Source organism: Nyctereutes procyonoides, unplaced genomic scaffold (assembly GCF_905146905.1).
Source record: "Nyctereutes procyonoides isolate TBG_1078 unplaced genomic scaffold, NYPRO_anot_genome, whole genome shotgun sequence".
Taxonomy (NCBI): domain Eukaryota; kingdom Metazoa; phylum Chordata; class Mammalia; order Carnivora; family Canidae; genus Nyctereutes; species Nyctereutes procyonoides.
Window position 1 is genome coordinate 4,318,155 of NW_026575131.1, and position 18,695 is coordinate 4,336,849.

An 18,695-nucleotide genomic window follows, 5' to 3' on the forward strand; every position below is an offset into this window, starting at 1 on the left:
AATGGTTCGACTGAAGAGGGACGGGGACCATGGAAATAAAGACAGCGCCGAGGTCCAACTGCTTGAAGCTGCCGACGGACTGACGTGTACGCGTAGGGCAAAGGAGGGCTTCACCCTAACAAGGTGGGAGGAGGGCGCGCTCGCGGGATGGGAAAAGGCGCGGGAAGGAGCAGGTTAAGACGGGAAACTCAAGAGCTTCGCTTTGCCCTTGGCCAATGCAAGAAGCCTGGTGGGCGTACGGGCGGAGAAGTCAGGGCGAACCCGAACGTGGAACTCCGGGTGGGACAACTGCAGGGGTCACCCGGGGGTCGGCGCACCGCCGCCTGTCCCCACTCGGCCCCCGGCCCCTGCAGGCAGCGGTCCCCTGGGCAGCTTCGGCTCCGCGGCCCCGCCCCCCACCTCCAGGAGCTCGGCCTCCCCGCTCCCCGCACCCGCACCCGCACCCGCACCCGGCCCTCCCCCAGAGCTTGCTCTCACCCGCCGCCGCCGCCGCCGCCTCACGCGCGGCCGTGCTCTTGCCCTTTGCCTTCCGGCCGCGCGGCTCGCGTCCCTGCGGCTCCCTGCCGGCCGCGCGCTTCCGAACCATGCTGCCCGGGCAAGACTCCCCTCGACCGTGACGCACCGAACCGCGGGAAGCCGAGTAGGACTCCGCCCCAAGGAAGGGGGAGGGGGGGGCGAGGCACGGCCACGCCCCTTCCCTGCGCGCCCCGTCTACGCCCACGAAGCTCCGCCCCAGCCCCAAAGGACCAATAAAAACTGTACGAAGCCGAACTGACGTAGCCGATTGCTTTCTCCTTCCGGCGCATCGCATTTTCGCGTTTCCGGAGGCGACAGTGAGGAGCTCGCGTAGTCTCGCGAGAGGCGGGAAAGGCGCAGGGTTTGAAAGATGGCGGACGACGTGGACCAGGTGAGTGAGTTTTGAGGGGCTCGCTCCAGAGGGCCTTTCTGCACTCCCAGCCCTGGTCCTGCTCGGCTTTGCGTACCGGGACTGCTTTCTTCACACTCACCGGAAGGTGGTCTTTCGTGCCGCCTGTTTCTGGGTTATGACGGAGTTAAGCTGCCTCTTGGTAACCGCGCCCCCTCCGAATTTTGTCTCAGGCCCTGAGAGGTTTTCCTCCTCGAAGCCCGCCCGAAAACTAGTTACCCTTCGCGCTGGCCACTTCATTTTCTTGCATCTCGTCTTCTGCAGGATGGGAATGGTTCTCCCTACCTGCCTCACGGATTCTGATAGAAAGCGTGATAATAAAGTTTAGCGGCTGTTATTGCTGAGCGCAGCCGTTGTCGTTCATTCAACAATATGTAGCAAACGTCAGCTTTGTGTGGTTAGACACCGTTCTCAGCAGCGGGGACGCCGGCGCTGACAAACGTGGTCTCTGTCCCCACTTGGAACTTCTGTTCTGGGGAAGGGCAGATACGTAAGCACAGACAGTGCTGTGCGTGGGAACTGTGGCGTGGTAGGACGAAAGCCAGCAAGGAGCCGGCCTGTAGAGTGATTTGATGATCCCACGGGCTTTCTTTTCTGCGCTGCTTTTCCCCCAGAATGCTCTCCCTCAGCTGTATTTGTGGATCGAGCCACAATTTCAGCTTTCTCCTGAACTCTCACCTGATCAGCGAGGACTCGTCTGGCTGCCTGCGTAAAATAGCACCCTTTGTCAACCTGCTTGATTTTTCACGTTGTTCATATTAAACATACCCTTCGTCGTTCAGTGGCCTCTCTCTCCCCCACTAGAATGTGAGTATCATAAGGGCAGGAGTTGTGGTCACCATCCTGACCATTCTGTTTACAGCAGTGCTGGAAACACTGGGCAGATAATTTATTGAGCAAATATATTGGCTAATCTAGGAGGCTTCTTTGAAAAGGCAGTATTTAAAGCTACAGGATGAAAAGTATGGATAGTGGGCATTCTAGACTAAGGCTAGAGGAGCCCTAGGGCCCTGTGGTGTATATATTCTCATAGTATTGCTGGACGTTTGTTTACATGACTCTCCCCCACTAGAATGAACTCTTTGAGGGCGGGGACTGACCACTCTATGGTAATCTAGTGCTTGGTTGGCCGGTCCTTAACAAACACCTGTTTAGTCGGGGATAAGGACCAGGTCGAAGCAGGTTTGTTTGTTTTTCCCAATCTAGCTTTTTAAGGCTACAGAACCTGTAACATTCAGTCACGTACCTCCAGTAGTCGAACGTACTCACTGAAGAAGCTCTTCTTGAATAATCTCATCAACTCCTGGCTTCAACCATCCCTTGCATTCGGATGACTCCAAGTCATCTTAGCCCTGATCTCTCACAGTTCTTTAATTGATAATAACAGGGGCCATTTCTAAGTTCTCTCGGGTTGCCAAGTACTATCTTAAATACATTAAATATGTTAGTTTAATACATTAGCTCATCTAAGCCTCACAATCATGAAGGGACGATAAGGCTTCCTCATTTTCCAAACAGAGAGGCTGATAACGAGAGATGGTGTTATGTTTAATCTGAATTCATAAGTATCACGGGGTGCCTGGGTGATTCTGTTGGTTAAGCATCTGATTCGTGAGTTCGGCTCAGGGTGGTGATGTTCTCTCCCGAATGGGGCTCTGCCCTGGGCGGGAAGCCTGCTTAAGACTCTCTCTCCCTCTGCCCCTCCCCCTTCGCTCTTTTCACACGCACTGTCTCATAAATAAATAAGGCTTGAATTCGTAAGTATCAGAATCAGGAATGGAACCCATACTGCCTGACTTCAAAGCTAGTGCTTTCAACCAGTGTTCTATATTGCCTGCTAAATATATTCACCTTGCTGGCTAGGTGGCACCCTAAACTCAACCTGCGCCAAACTGAATTCATAATCGTCCTTCAAGCTTTCATCGTTACCTAGCATTCTAAGTAGTGTGTGGTTATCATTAAGGGAATTTTTTCAGGTCACTAAAAGACATATGGAATATGGTTAAAGTCCCAGAGAGTGACTTCCTATAACTGAAATTGGGCCAGGCAGTGTGGATTTTGAGGGAACAAAGTGGCGTCACAGTTACACAGTTTTCTGTGTAACTCCTTCCTGTGTATGTATGTTTCAGCCTTCATTTATATGGCGCTTACTACAATCCAGGCTCTGTTCAAAGTCTTCATATATGTCATTTAAGCCTCACGGCTGCAGTATTAAGTAGGCACTCTAGTTACCTACATTTTATGAGGTCAGACTGAGACAGAGGGGTTAAGTAACTTGCCCACAGTCACACAGTATAGCAGTGATTTGAACACTGCACTCTTCTAGTACTATATTACTAAGCCTGTTTCTTTTATCAGCAACAAACTACCAACACCGTAGAAGAGCCCCTGGATCTCATCAGGCTCAGCCTGGATGAGCGAATTTATGTGAAAATGAGAAATGACCGAGAGCTTCGAGGCAGATTACATGTAAGTAAATTTATTGAATTACTGTGAAATCAGATTATTTCCTTGTCATTTCTTCCTACCCCCTACCTTTTGAAATATAAACACTGTCCAATGCAGAATAATATTTTGGATGTAGATAAGAAGAGGATAGAAGGTTACACATGTTTGTACAAGCCAATTATAGCTGCATTGCATTCGTATTTTTAACATGTTTTCTCTTAACAGAAAATGATGTGTTTATTAAGAATATTTTCATTTCTTTCATTTTTTCTCTTTATTTGTAAATAGCATCTACTCTCCATTCTAATTTCAGTGTTCTTTCAGTTACTGATACATACATAAATTTTTGTTTCCTTGTGAGAAAAGTTAAATAGCACAGAAGTTCATACAGTAAAAGATGAAATCCCATTTTTTTGCTAACCACTGAAAAATTGGGTCTGTGGTCTTTCAGATCTTTTCTGTATATTTGCACATATATCTATATGTTTACATGCATGTATTTGCACTGTATACACTACCTTAATAAAAATGAATCTTAGTATACATATTTTTGAGCACCTTTCTTTTTCACTTTATCTTTCTTGAAAATTATTGATCATGAGTGTGTATAAATCTTTATTTTTAATGACTGTATAGAATTCTGTATATGGTAATAGTGGTTTTTAGGTTGTTTTCTATTTCTTGCTACTGTAAGTAATGCTGCAGTATGCATTTTTATACATATTTCTATGTGTATATCTGCAAATATTTCTATAGGGTTGGTCCCTTGAAGTGGTCTTATTTATTCATAAAGAGAGTATACTGAATGTTTTGCCTTTTCTTGACAACTTGTCACTTTCCTGAGTATATTTATTACTGCCGTTCTACCTTAAAGTGATCTAAAATAGCTGATATTTATTTATTGAGCATTAATTACATGCCAGGTGCTTTTATTAGAAGTGTTTTTTTTTTTTTTTTTGGCGGTACCTGAGTGGCTTAGTCGGTTAAGCATGCAACTCTTGATGTCGGTTCAGCTCAGGTCGTGATCTCCAGGTCATGGGATTGAGCCCCACGTCAGGCTCCACACGCAGCACAGAATCCACTTGTTCTTCTCCCTCTGCTCAAGTGTTTTGTATGTGATACCCCATTTAACCTTTATAACAACCCTATGAGGGGTAGATAACATTAGTCCTGTTTTGCAGTTGAAGCAGCTCAGGCTCAGAAAGGTGAAGTTAACTTGCTTAAGGTAACACACCCAGTAAAGGGAGAGCCAGAATATGAACCTAGGCAGTATGACTGCAGCCCCACTCCTAAGTACTCTGTACCTTCCACAAAACCAAAAGGTAAAGAACCTCCTGTATTTGGAAAGGAAGTAGGGACCTAGGGAGACAATGGTCTTAATACACAGCTAGCTTTACGAGAGGCAGAACCCCAGGAAATGGAATAGTGGCAACTTTGCCAAGAAAAATAGAATTTTGCTTAATCACATGGGCCAGTGGCACATGGAGAAACACCCTAGGACAAATATGTTGTCTAAGCTCTGGGAGTCTTCTTCAGTTTCCTGCTAGACTTGATTGCCTCTATACTAAATGACCCATGTCCTTTTGTGTGTTTTCTGGCCCTCATCTATAGATTTTTGCTCTTCTTAGTGTGTTTTGCTAGCAGTTCCCCACATGGCTGACTGGCTACTTCTGTTTAGATGTAAGCTGGTAAACCATTCTAAACTTTGTTTGAAGTAAGCCCAAGTGGGTTCTGAACAAGGCCCCTGGAGTTTCACCTTTGTAAAATACATGAGCTTTGGAGTTTGGATTGGGGACATCCCTGAATATCAGAATTGCAACATTTATTGATTGAGCCCACGCAGTTTATTTGGGTAGGTTGTTTGGTTTTTTAAGATTTATTTATCTATTTATTCATGAGAGACACTGAGAGAGAGGCAGAGACACAGGCAGGAGTAACAGGCTCCCCCCGTAGGAAGCCGGATGCGGGACTCGATTCTGTCCTGATCCTGTCCTACAAGATCATGCCCTGAGATAAAGGCAGATGCTCAACCGCTGAGCCACCCAGGCCTCCCAATTTTGGCTAGGTTTTAAATGGGCAGGGTGCCCTACTTACTTTACATGATGATGCCTACTGTGGGACAGGGAGAGTTGAATGGCAGTGTCTTGTGCCTTTGGGATACTGCATTGCTTTCATCTTAGCAGTTAAATAATTTTATTGCCTTCATTGAATTTTTCCTATTATACAGGGAATTAAAAGAAGTCTGCTGAAAAGTGATAAATTTGCTTTTTTTTTCATAGTTAAATATTATAAATGATATAACTGCCTTGGATGAACAGTAGGGTGGACACTTTTAAAAAACTAAAACTTTTAAGTTCTTTTGAGTAAATTCAATTTGGATCATATAAACAGTTTTGCATTTTTATCAGGTCAATTAAATTATCGCTGGAGATAATTTGTGAAGAAACAGTGTATTAGTACAGCAGAGTTATTTTTTACTTACATATAAATGTTTGTGGTGTAAGTATTGTGTATGAGCCCTGTTCATTGTTTCTTGATTATTAAATATCTTGGTCCCTTCCCTTTCCACTTCAGGCATATGATCAGCATTTAAATATGATATTGGGAGATGTGGAAGAAACTGTGACTACTATAGAAATTGATGAAGAAACATATGAAGAGATATATAAAGTAAGTCATGCGGTTCTGTTTCTCACTTTTAAAATGTCGATTGGGGATCCCTGGGTGGCGCAGCGGTTTGGCGCCTGCCTTTGGCCCAGGGCGCGATCCTGGAGACCTGGGATCAAATCCCACGTCGGGCTCCCGGTGCATGGAGCCTGCTTCTCCCTCTGCCTGTGTCTCTGCCCCTCTCTCTATCGACTATCATAAATAAATAAAAACTTAAAAAAAAAATTTGAATAAAATAAAATAAAATGTCGATTGTTCTTAATATCCAGCAGCTTCACACTTATGGGAAGCCTGTCATGATTTGGTACCTAATTGGACTCAGTAAATAAGCATAACAACCAAGAGCAAACACTTTGAGGTCAGACAGACCTGGTTTCCAGTACTGGTATAACCACATCCTACCTGGGGTATGTCGGGCCAGGGAATTAACTTGGCAGATTTAATTTCCTCATTGTTAAGCAGGAATACTACCATTTACCTCATAGGGTTGCCAGGATTCACTGATAAATGACAGTATAAGATGCGTATTTGTGCTAGTATATAAGTATATAAACACTGGACAATATTCTTTTGTTTGATATGGCTTTGAGTATCAATAATAAAAACTAAAACTGAGAAATTCTAAAAATATTCAAAGTAACAGTAAGCTTATTACCTATTAACGGAAACAACATTCATAGTAACTATGGAAATAAAATGATAAGAAGCGTCTTTATTTTACCTTTTGCAGATTTCTTCAATGTAACCTTGATGACATCTAGAGTCTCATATCTTGCTGTGCATTTAATCTGTTATGATATGTTATAGTTGAAGAAAATCCAGCCTCACAGAGATGTAGTTAGAAAAGCGAGGAGTAGAGACACCTGGGTGGCTCAGTGGTTGAGCGTCTGCCTTTAGCCTAGGGCATGATCCCAGAGTTCCAGGATCGAGTCCCAAATTGGGCTCCCTGTGTGGAGCCTGCTTCTCTCTCTTCCCTCTGCCTGTGTCTCTGCCTCTCTCTCTGTGTCTCTCATGAATAATAAATCTTTTTTAAAAAAGTATTTTTTGTGAATATTTGCCTTTGATGCTATGTTAAAACTCTTAAGACGCAGTAGTTTCTTAAAGGTCAGTTGCAATATGGAATCTGAGACCATAGCAGTGATTTTTTTTTTTTAAGATTTTAGTTATTTATTCATGAGAGATAGAGAGGCAGAGACATAGGCAGAGGGAGAAGCAAGCTCCTTGTGAGGAGCCTGATGCAGGACTCAATCCCAGGATCACAACCTGAGCCAAAGGCAAACGCTCCACCACTGAGCCACCCAGGTGTCCCCCATATCAGTAATCTTTTCATACTCTTGTTATATGCAAACTTGTTGGTCTATTTTGTCCTTTCAGTGTATCTTTTACAATGCAGGATTCTGTAACATCAAGCACTGGTCATTTGGAAAATATTAGTTCGTGGAGTTAGGCAGATCTTCTGAATGTTGGTAAATTTCATTGTTCAATATTAAAAAAAAGAAAATCACACTTAAGTCTTTTAAGTATTAGGAAGCCAGTCTCTGAACCCTCCTAGAGCATAGTGGTTTAAAATGTAGACTCGGATGGCAGGACTGGATTTAAATCTTTACTCCTTTACGTACCAGCTATTTAATTGTACCACACTATCCAACTTGTCTGACAAGTGTCCTTGTCTATAAAATGGGGACAGTAACAGGACCTACTTTATACAGCTATTGAGGATTCATTGAGAGGGTACAAGAAAAACCTTTAAATTAGCACAGGCACATAGTAAGTGTTCAACTGTTAGCCTTTTGGTTTTTGTTGTTCTGCTTTATTCTGGCTTTCCCTCTGTCTTCAACCACTGCTGACTCCTTTGCAAATTTTCTTTCTTTCTCCCTGTGAACATGGGCTTTTAAGTTTTTAATCTACATTTTCCCCCCTCAGACATGTCATGTAGTATCTGTCGTATGTGATAAGGCATGAGTCCATACCAGTAATCAGTACAGCACCAAAGCTTGAGCTCTTTACAGATCTGGGCTCAAATTTTCCTGCTGGTGATTAGTTTCATGACCTTAGGCAAGTTATAGAAACTTCCTAAGCCTCAGGGACTTCTGTAAAATGACAAATGTGCCCACCTCCCAGGATTGTAGCAAGATGTGCTAAATCGGTATGTGTAAAGCTCTGGCATGTGATTGGTGGCCATTATGATTGTGGATAAATCTGTGATGTGTCTCCAGTTTCTTTCCTTTTCTCAGCTTTACTCTTTCATATCCAGTATTCTAATTAAAAATATTTTCACTTTGGATGTTATCTTGAACTCAGTGACATCTAAAGCTAAATTGCTAGTGTTCTTCACCTTCAAAACAAGGTCATTCTCAATTCCCTACTTCTGTTCATGATTTTCTGTTATTTAGAGTATAAATTTCAGAATTTTCTTGGACTTCCCTCTTTCAGTCACATTAGTCAATAACTGAGTTGATTTCTTCCTTCATGTTGAGTGAAATGTGTCATTTTCCTTCCTGTTGCCATGACTCTAGCTGAGGTACTTCCCTTATGTCCACCTCCATTTCAGCCCATGCACAGGTGACTGCCAAAATAATTGTCCTCAAATAATGCTTTCATTTGCTATAGTCATGCTTAGAGACATTTATGGCTTTCTGTGGCTTATAGAGAGCAAAGCACAGGTTCAGGCTAGGTTAAGACCCTCCACTGTGGGATTGACACTTTCTAGTGTCTTCTCTCATGACTACTCTGGCCAAGTTGGTCCACTTGCTGTCTTCAGAGTGTCCTTTCTAGTCCTGCTTCTATGTCTTTTCCCATAGTGTGTGCCCTAACTGGAACCATCATCCTTGTCTCTTTCCTGCAAAGCCTGTTTCAAGAACTGCCTCAGTCCTAACTCTTCAGTGACTCCTTCTCTGACCATCTGGACCTTCTTTCTTCCTTTGGTCATTTGCTCCTTTGGTTGGACCTTCTAACCTTTGGCATTCTCAGCTGACACTGATCTTGCTGGCTCTTCATTTCTTTTTTTTTTTTCTTTTTTCTTTTTTTTTTTTTTAAGATTTTATTTATTCATGAAAGACACAGAGAGAGGCAGAGACATAGGCAGAAAGAGAAGCAGTCTCCCCATAGGCAGCCTGATTCGAGACTCGATCCCAGGACCCCATTATCATGACTTGAGCAAAGGCAGATGCTCAACCACTGAGCCATCCAGGTGCCTGACTCTTCATTTCTGTATTCCTTTTCATCTTGTGAGCTGTTTTTATAGCAGAGCCCAGGACATTATTCATTCTTTTCCCCATATTGCCATGTTAGCTACAGGTGATGAGTACATTTGCAGGTTGTTAGAGGAATGTGGGGCAGGGAAGGGAGTAAAGATAACAGAGGATAGATCTTCCTCAACTTACTGTAGTTACAGCCTGACAAACCCACTGTAAGTTGAAAATACATGTATTACATCTACCAAACATCATAGCCTAGCATAATCTACCTTAAAAGTCTCAGAACACTTGTAATAGCCTGGGGTTGCCCAAAATCATCTACCACAAAGCCTATTTTATAATAATAAAGTGTTGGATGATCCATGTAGTTTATTGAAGACGGTACTGAAAGTGAAAAACAGGATGATTGTATGTGTATAGAATGATGATGTGTGTATTGGTTATTGACCCTTGTGGTCACATGGCTGATCGGGAGCTGTGGCTACTGCCGCTGTTGCTGTTGTACTGCAATTACTAAGCTCAGGAACAGATCAAAATTCAGATATTGAACTACAGTTACTTGTGAATGCTTTTTGCTTTCACACCACAGTAAAGTAAAAAAAAAAAAATAACTCAAAGAACAAAAAAAGAAATAAAAAGTAGAAAATGTCCAGGATTGGAATAGAGAACTGAAACTAATATGTTGAACAACTGCTGTGTACTGAAGATTTCCAAGTTTTATTACATTTAATCTGGTTAACACTGAGGCCAGTGGTGTTATTCCCACTTTCTAGCTGAGGAAACCCAGGTTCAGCCAGGAAAAGGTAGGGTTAGGATTTTCAACACCAGCCTAACTGGCTTCAAAGCCTGGAGAGTTCATTTCTCTGTGTTAAGGCCTGGTGTTCCAAGTAGTTGATGGAATTGATGGACAGTGAAATCATGAAATTAGCAGGCAGCACTAGTTCTTCTGGAGAGCTCAGCAGTGGCTGAGCTAACATGGATAGACTTCCTGTCCTGTAAATCTCCAGGATCTGGAAGATCATGCTCGGTCCCTGCCATCCTGGGCTTTAACATCTAATTTAAAAAGTGGGAAAATTGTGGGTGCCTTGAATGTGAACAAATAGGCAGAATAGCTTGAGAGAGGGAACACTAGATATGAAAAAGTGCTCTAGTGGAAATGGGGAGGTTGAGGAACTCAGCTTTGCTGAATGCCTGCTATATGTTAAGCACTATGCTATCCATTCTACATAATCATATTTCATTCTAACAGCTCAGTAAAATAGGTGTAGGTTGAAGCTAATTGGTATTACTCTCTCCAGAAGAGTGTATAGTATGCAGTGCTTTCAAAATGTATATAACCGGGACGCATGGGTGGCTCAGCGGTTGAGTATCTGCTTTCGGCTCAGGGCGTGATCCTGGAGTCCTGGGATTGAGTCCCGCATTGGGCTCCCTGCGTGAAGCCTGCTCCTCCCTTTGCCTGTGTCTCTGCGCCCCCCCCTCCCCAATCTAGCTCTCTCTGTATCTCTCATGAAGAAATAAATTTTCTATATATATATATATATATATATATATATACGTATATATATATATGTGTGTATATATATATATATATATATATATATATATATAACCACAGTACTTTCTTTCTTAAGAATATATATTGTTGCATAACAAATTACCCCAAAACTTAGAGACTTAAAAGCACATACATTTATTACCTCACCATTTCTGTAGGTCAGGTGTCCAGTCACAGCTGGGTCTTCTGTTTCAGGGTCTTCAATGAGGTTACACGAGGGTTGGAGTCTCCTCTGAAAGCTTAGCCACAGAAGAATCTGCTTCTAATCTCAGTTACATGGTTGTTGGCAGGATTCATTTCCTTGAGCATTGCTGGACCGAAAGCCTCAGTTCCTTGCCACATGGGTCTCCACTGCTTAGCAGCTTGCTTCATCAAACCTAGCAGGCAGGAGAGTTGGCTAGCAAGATGGAAGTCACTTTCTTATGTAATGTAATCATGATAGTGACATCCCGTTACCTTTGCAGTATCCTCTTGGTTAGAAGCAAGGCATAGGTTTCACCCATACTCAAAAGGGGATTTCACAAGGATGTGAACACCAGGAGGCACAGGGATCATAAAGCGCCACTTGTCTTGGAAAATGCTGCCCTGTTTGTTTCTGTTCACTGAATCTCCAGGAAACTAATTGAATTAATGGAAAATCATTACAGATGAAGTGGATTCCATAAGAAGGGAAGGAACTTTTTAGTTCAGAAATAGGACCACCGAGTAAGGAATTTGAGTAAAATAAATACATCAGTTATTTTGTTGAGCGCAGACTTTCACTGAACTTGCTGTCCTAGAACTAGATGCACCTTTTCCAACTCGAAGGAAACCAGAAGGAAGTACTGCTTCATAACAGACAAGAGTCCTATGACACTTGTTTCTTGAGACTGATTCTCAGAGTATGCTCATTAAAACAGGAGTATTGGCATCACCCTTGACCGTGTTTGAAATGTAAACTCATAGGCCACACTCTGACCTAGTAAATGAGACTGGGCTTGGAACCTAGAAAACCATCATAAGGAGCTGTTAAAGAGGTGATTCTTTATGCACATTAATATTTGAGAGCTACTGCCTTGAGAGAGTGTTCTAGGGAAACGTGAGAGCACTTCGTTGGTGACAGTGACCGGTAAGTGTATTTGAGCTTGGTCTAATAAACTTGCAAGTATTACTTGAATTTAGTGTAAGGGGTTCTCCTTTTTATGTAGGTTCTAGTACCCAAGAAGCTCATAAAACATAGTCTTTACATCTTAAAATCAGTTATAAAAACAGTCATCATGAGCACACTATGACGGTGCACACTGAAGACACAAGTTGGTTCTTCCCACAGTGTCAACTTTATGCAGTTGTGAAGCAAGGTGAACATAATTACAAAGCTGGTTCAGGTTTCTAAACTGAGTGACATTTCACCACGTGATTAACTTGACTTCTGACACAGCACATGAGGCAGAACACAAGACAAGTCACACAATGAACAAGATAACATGGAGGACAGGAAGTGAACAGACCAAACACCAAGTCAGTGGACACGCAGTTGAGATAAGGCCTCGGTCCGGTCCAGGTCAGCTCTCAGCACTTGCTGCTGCTTCTGTTCAGTGAAGAATCTCTGTTCTTTGTGGAGATGAGTTGGGCAGAGAGCCTTCGGCAGCAGCTGCCTTTTTGGAGGGGTCAGTGTCTGAGAAGAGTGACGGTTTACTGCAAAAATCCTCTCGTTTTAAAGGGATTTCAGTGATCTTGGGCCCCTGCAGACCTCCTCTGCCCCTGCTCACCGTCACTTCCCAGGTGTCGCCAGCTGGTGCTGGTCTCGGCCATATCTGGTAGCTGCCATCCACTTAGCTGCTCGTGTCATTGCTTGACACAGGCCCCTACGTGACATGAGTCGCTCCATCTTGCTCTCTACAACAGCTGTTACTAATATTTTCTGCCTGGCAGAGGCAGTTCTGTCTGTCAGATCTACTTGTGGCACAGATTTCTAGAACCTAAAAAGGATGAATTAGTTACCATTGCCCTTCCCACATCCTCTGCTGCAAAGCAGGGACAGGATAGTTGCCAAAAAAACTCCCTTTAGGAGAGCAAAGAATGGAAACAGAGCAGAATGCCCTGGGGAGGTGTGAAATGTTCCCTGTTCTGGTAGTAGAAGTAAAGTCTTTTAGGTCAAGTGTGTCTCATGTGATATTTGGGATGTACTTACACCAAGAAAATTCTTTTCTGTGTATCTAGAATTCAGATTTAAGTGAGCAGTCTATGTTTTTATTTGCTAAATCTGGCAACCCTAAATGGGAGCTGCAGAGTTTTCACAGCCAAGTTCTTGCTTGTGGAAGACTGAAATAGTCAAAGGATTTTTTTATCCAGGTATGCTTTCTTTGAATGCAGTTTTTTAAAAAGCTTAGGGTTTCACCTGTGTCTGACCTGTTCATTTCCAATCAATTCGATGGGCCAGTAACCTCGGTGAGAGTTCTTACCTACACATAACCTTTGGATGCCTCTAGTTTCTTCCCTCTGTTCCTGTTCCTCTCCATGTAAGTAATGTTGATCCTAAGGCCATTTGCTAAAGTAAATTTGGGTGAGAAAGCACCACCCTTAACCTGATCCTTGCCTCAGGGCTGAGTTTGTTTAATTTAGGAGGTTTGCTTGGTCCTTAAAGCTTTTGTTCCTGCTTGTTTATTGTTTGGGATCCAAAAACTTCGAACCCTGTGAATCCTATTTTTTTGTAATCTCTGCTTGAAAACCAGCTCATTCTTGCCTGGGCCCATCTCTTATACTGCCTTGCTGAAAGCATCAGCAACTAACATTTGGATTTTTCCAACTTCTTCCCCTGGAATGTATAGGTTTGGGAGGCCCTTGGATTACTTTCCAAGTCATTGCAGGCAACAATTTTACCTAATGTTTTGCCAGGGCATAAAAGGATTTCAGGGGGGATCCCTGGGTGGCGCAGCGGTTTGGCGCCTGCCTTTGGCCCAGGGCGCGATCCTGGAGACCCGGGATCGAGTCCCACGTCGGGCTCCTGGTGCATGGAGCCTGCTTCTCCCTCTGCCTGTGTCTCTGCCTCTCTCTCTCTCTCTCTCTCTCTCTCATAAATAAATAAAAATTTAAAAAAAAAAAAAAAAAAAGGATTTCAGAATATATTTCCCTTGTGCCCAAGGCTCAACCTGTAGGCGAGTGCCCCAAGGTATTCATTCCACATAGGCAGGTGCTGTAACACAGATGCAGCATTGAATGGCTCAGCACAGCGGAATTTATCTCTTACCCACATAACAGTCCTGAGTGGAGTTTTAGTTCAGCACAATAGCTTTCCTCCAGGTACTCAGTCAAGGACCCAGGCTTCCTCTGTCTTATGGCTCTGCCATCTCCAGAGTTCATTATATCTGAGTCCCATCCAGTTGCATGGGGAAGACCACAGAGAGGTGGTCATGGAAGGTTAATGAGTCATTACTTCATTACTTCTGTTTACTTCCCATTGGTTGAAACCCAATCCCATGGCTGTACCTGGTTGCAGGGAAACATGAGTAAGGTAGTCTAGCTATGTGCCAGGAAGAGGAGGAGAATGGATTTAGGTGAATAGTTCCAATCTTTGCCCCAATTATAGACATCCAGGAAAAGTAAACAGTTAATAAAGTGGTTCTTTGTGCTATAAAGGTAAGTAAGTGGTCAGGTTTTTTAAGTCAATTTGTGTTATGATGAATCTATGTTATTTTTTTTTTGCTTTCAAATTTCTCAAAAAAATAAATAATACTACTGTGTATTTGTATAAATGTGTTCTGTTTTTGTTTTCCTCTTCCAGTCAACAAAACGGAATATTCCGATGCTTTTTGTCCGGGGAGATGGTGTTGTGCTAGTTGCTCCTCCATTAAGAGTTGGCTGAAACAAAGAATTTATCGTGTATGGAATATAGGAGATTTTGTATGATTGCCTCTTTAAATGTAGAAGACATCCAAAAGAGAAACCTGCGTTCATTTTGACATTAAGAAATGACCAAGGATTCTTCCACTCCTGAATTGAGTTGATTTGCAGATAACTCAAAAATTCTTAAGCTAAAGGGCATTTTAATTTTTTTCCAACTCTTTCAATAAATGTGATCACCAGGATGCAGAACTCTTTGTTCAGGAATTCATTTGCTTTGTTGTTTTCTCAGACAATTTCTGATATTTTTTTCCTTTAAATTAAATTTCATGTTTCCTTTTTTAATTTTTTTTAATGCAGTCTCCTGTCTTGTGAATTCTTTGAGCACACATTTTGTACTGATTGTACACGTTTATCTGTGCATCTGCTAGGTTGGAGGCACCAAGTGGAGTACTGAAAACCACATGTTGACCAATGCCCGTCCTCTCTAAGTCTTCTGGGGAGGCAGTTCTTTAAACCAACAGTTGCAGGAAATGGAGATTAGTGTGGATAGAATAGCACATCTATAGGATCTCATAACAGCACAGAAGAGTGACCAAATAATAGGTTGAGCAGGTGGGGTGTCGGTGGCAGTGGCAGTATCGTGCCATTGTATGTATGTGTTAACATTGCCAGGAAATACAAAGCATGATTTCTATTCTACTTGGTCTGATTTATCTCTAAGGTTAGGCTTTGGTGGTTATATACCTGTTGGTTCAGCTTGGTCATATATCCAATGCTGCCCATATTTTATGACCCACTCTTGGATCACAGACCATTAATGATAGGTCTCCAACAACATATCTCAGTGGCACAATAAAACAAAGTGGCTAAAAAACCAAGCTCTTTTTATTTCTAGCTTCAGTCAGTCAGCCCTTAATGCTTGAAAGGGAAAGAGGAAAGTGTTTGTGTATGTTGCAGTCTCTAAAACTTTATACAAGACTTAGGTAGGACCTGACATCCTCTACTAAGTAGGTTGTACCATTTTGAAATGTAAAAAATCTGATATGTGAATGATTGCCTGTAAATACACTGAATATGTTTGTTAATCCATTATGCAGCATGATATGTGAACAGATGCACAATATTTTAAGCCTTGTGCAGGAAAGATGCTTTCGGTAAGCATTGTGTGAAAAGGTTTCGTTTTCATATTTATTGTACTTGGCCCTGCAGGTTAAAGGAGAAGGGGAAGACAAGTGTGACAGAGGTTTTACCTTTTGTGAGTAAATAGGAGAAAACCTTCCTTTGCTTCTGCTTGCCTCCACGCTGTCTTTAGGTTTCATTAGTCCAGGAGGTAACCTGTTTACATCAGCTTGTTCAATATTGAAAAAATAGGACCCGTGGTTCTGGTGGTAGCAAGTGGCCGATCCTTTCATCATCCTTTCCTCATAGAACTCTTGCCTAGATGATGATGATGTTCATGATCCACGATAATGATTACCATAATTTATCAAACAGGGTGCACCAGGCAAAAACAGTTTTTATGTGTATCCCTATTTAATCCTTACAACAACAGCTCTCCTACAGAATGTTATAAGACACTGAAGCCTAAAGGGTTTGCTTGGGTTGCTTGCCTGTGGTCCCACAGCTAGCATGAGGCAGTAGGATGTGAATCTGCTGGACTCCTACTGGGACAGGGCAGCGGTGGGGCCCTGGATCTGGGTAGTACACTGCTCCTAATTCCTGCCACAGCCGTGACACAACTGACCATCTGGCCCTCTTGCTCTACCACACCCTCCAGTTCTTTCCAGGGTTTTATTCATTTTTAGTGGCTTCTGATATCCATGATTGGACCCTGGATACTTCTATTCCATTCTTGGTCACCTTTCTCCTAGAAGTGATAGTTAACACTAGAACTTTTGGCAGTGAGGGTTGTTGTTCACACAAAGGTTTCTAAAAACCATGGGCTTTAAGATCTGACACAGCTACCATCATGTGCCAGTAAGACTCAGCTGCAACACATAAACATCCTCTTGGCTGCTAAGATACAGGGAAAGGGGCAATAAAAAATGAACTGCAAGATAACCGTTTGTGTGTTCCCAAACAGGAGAAGAAAGCAGTATAGGTTTGGGGAGCCCTTTGGTTCAGGCTACCTACCTGGAGGGTTGGTACTGGGGCTCAGTCTGCAACAGGGGCAGCTGAAGCCTGACACAGCCCCACACATCAAGGCTTCCTTTATAGGGCTGCACAGTGCCGCCCTTTGAGGGCTTATGCAGTAACAGGACATCCTGGAGCCATGCCTTAGACTCCCAGGTTGCACAGCACTCTGAGCTCCAGCCAGTTGGATATCCCGTGTTCATTAGAGCTGGTGATAAGGTTTCTGCAACATGGTGTCACATAGCTCAAGAGGAACTTTCTGATTTTCTCCTTTAGACATCTCAAGCAGACACTATCCCCAGATCCCTGTCTTATTGGTTTCCTGAAGGAGATTGTTATGAATTGTCATTGCTTCCCACAGAGGAAGATGGATTAACAAAATGTAGGACCATGCATTTATCTTTGAGATGAAATGTGCCCAAACTGAAACCCAAGTAACTTGAGTATCTCAAGTTAGACAAAAATTGTTAGCTACAAGCGGACAATTTCACACATTTCAAATAGTGATTTTTTTAAAGATCTGCATAAACTCAAGCGATCATCTTTCTGTATACCATGATAGAAACTGGTTTCATACACCCTTTTATTAAAAATAATTCCTATTGCCTACAGTGCTTTTAATCTATAGTCAGGAGGGGGATGTTCTTCCATGAGCAGTTGCCAGCTGTGGAGCAATGCTCACCTGTGTTGCACCAGGGAAGGAACTGAAAATTTTGGAAGTCCTCCTGGCAGAATCAAGAGGCTTGGTGTTTCTGTCACTCATTTCCAGTGAACTATGTTGGGAAGCCCTACCCTGCAGCATGTCAGGCTTGCAACCTACCTGCCAGTGGCAGTGGCCTCACTCAGTTGGTTCGTGTGCTGGCTCACCCCCAGTCATTATGGTCATGAGAATGTAGAGCTCTGATTGGTGAGGCTTGAGCCATATGGTTTGCATGTGGAGGATAGTTTTCTAAAGGAAACCATGGAGAGGAGCTGGAGACAAAAAATACCTGTTAGATTGAAATGACTTGTAGTATTCTGATTTACAGACAAAAATTCCTTTGATTTACTTGATAATTGGTAAAGAAAAATTTCTTGGAACACACCTTAGAATGGAGATACTGATTTGAAGCCATTGCTCTGGAATCTAGGAGGAGACCCTGGAGCATCCTGAGGGGGAGTCCATGTGAGTGGAGCTTAGACTTGTTCCATGACTGGTCCTGATGGTAGCTGGAGTCTCCTTGGGTAGTTCGGTGCGGGCCCTGCCACACAGGAGGGTACTAGGCTGAGAGCAGGTACTGGGGTCCTTGGAGCTCTGAGGCGAGTCAGTTACCTGTAGGATGTGAATGAAGAACACTGAGCTCCACCAGACAGGTTGGTGCTTAAGAGCAGAAATTTGTGTACTCACAACCCCGGCCTGGGGCCTGGCCATGAGTCTGTCTTCAGTAAATGCTAAATGAGTCATTGAACCACAAGAAAACCAGTGACAACACTATCATTGGAAGAGGCAAGTGGTACTTTTCCCCCCTAGCTTTATGTTTAGGTATAACTGAAAAAAATTTACAAGATTTGTAAAGTGTGCACAGTGGGCATTTGATAGGCATTGTGAAAGGACTATCACTGTCTAGTTGAGTGACACATCCATCATTTCACATGTTTCTGGTTTTGTTTTTTTTTTAGTGAGAACATTTAAGTTCTCTCTGAGCAAGTTTCAGTTATGCAATATAGTGTTATGATCTCTATTCACCATGTCTTACTCTAGGTTCTCAGGCTTTACCTTATAGCTGAAAGTTTGTACCCTTTACCAACCTCTTCTTATTTCCCTGACAACCAGCCCCTGACAACCACTTTTCTATTCTCTAAGGGTTTGACTATTTTTCTTTTAGGTTCCACATATAAGTGGTACCATGTAGTATTTGTCTTTGGCTTATTTCACTTAGCCTAACTTCCCTCAGGGTCCATCCATGTT

The 18,695-nt window shown here is 42.9% G+C and overlaps 2 protein-coding genes across 2 annotated transcripts in view; one reads left to right on the forward strand and one right to left on the reverse strand.

The window, feature by feature from the left end:
- XPC (XPC complex subunit, DNA damage recognition and repair factor) overlaps positions 1-897 on the reverse strand; it is a 29,220-nt gene extending 28,323 nt beyond the window's left edge. The window contains exon 1 of the mRNA XM_055342753.1: positions 478-897. Coding sequence (XP_055198728.1) covers positions 478-811 — 334 coding nt within the window. The 5' untranslated portion in view covers positions 812-897. The remainder of the gene's footprint in view (positions 1-477) is intronic.
- LSM3 (LSM3 homolog, U6 small nuclear RNA and mRNA degradation associated) lies at positions 844-14,863 on the forward strand. The gene is made up of 4 exons (XM_055342755.1): positions 844-907; positions 3,284-3,394; positions 5,948-6,043; positions 14,553-14,863. The coding sequence occupies exons 1-4, from the start codon at positions 887-889 to the stop codon at positions 14,631-14,633; spliced, it is 309 nt and encodes a 102-aa protein (XP_055198730.1). The 5' UTR covers positions 844-886; the 3' UTR covers positions 14,634-14,863.
- Positions 14,864-18,695: the final 3,832 nt, after the last annotated feature.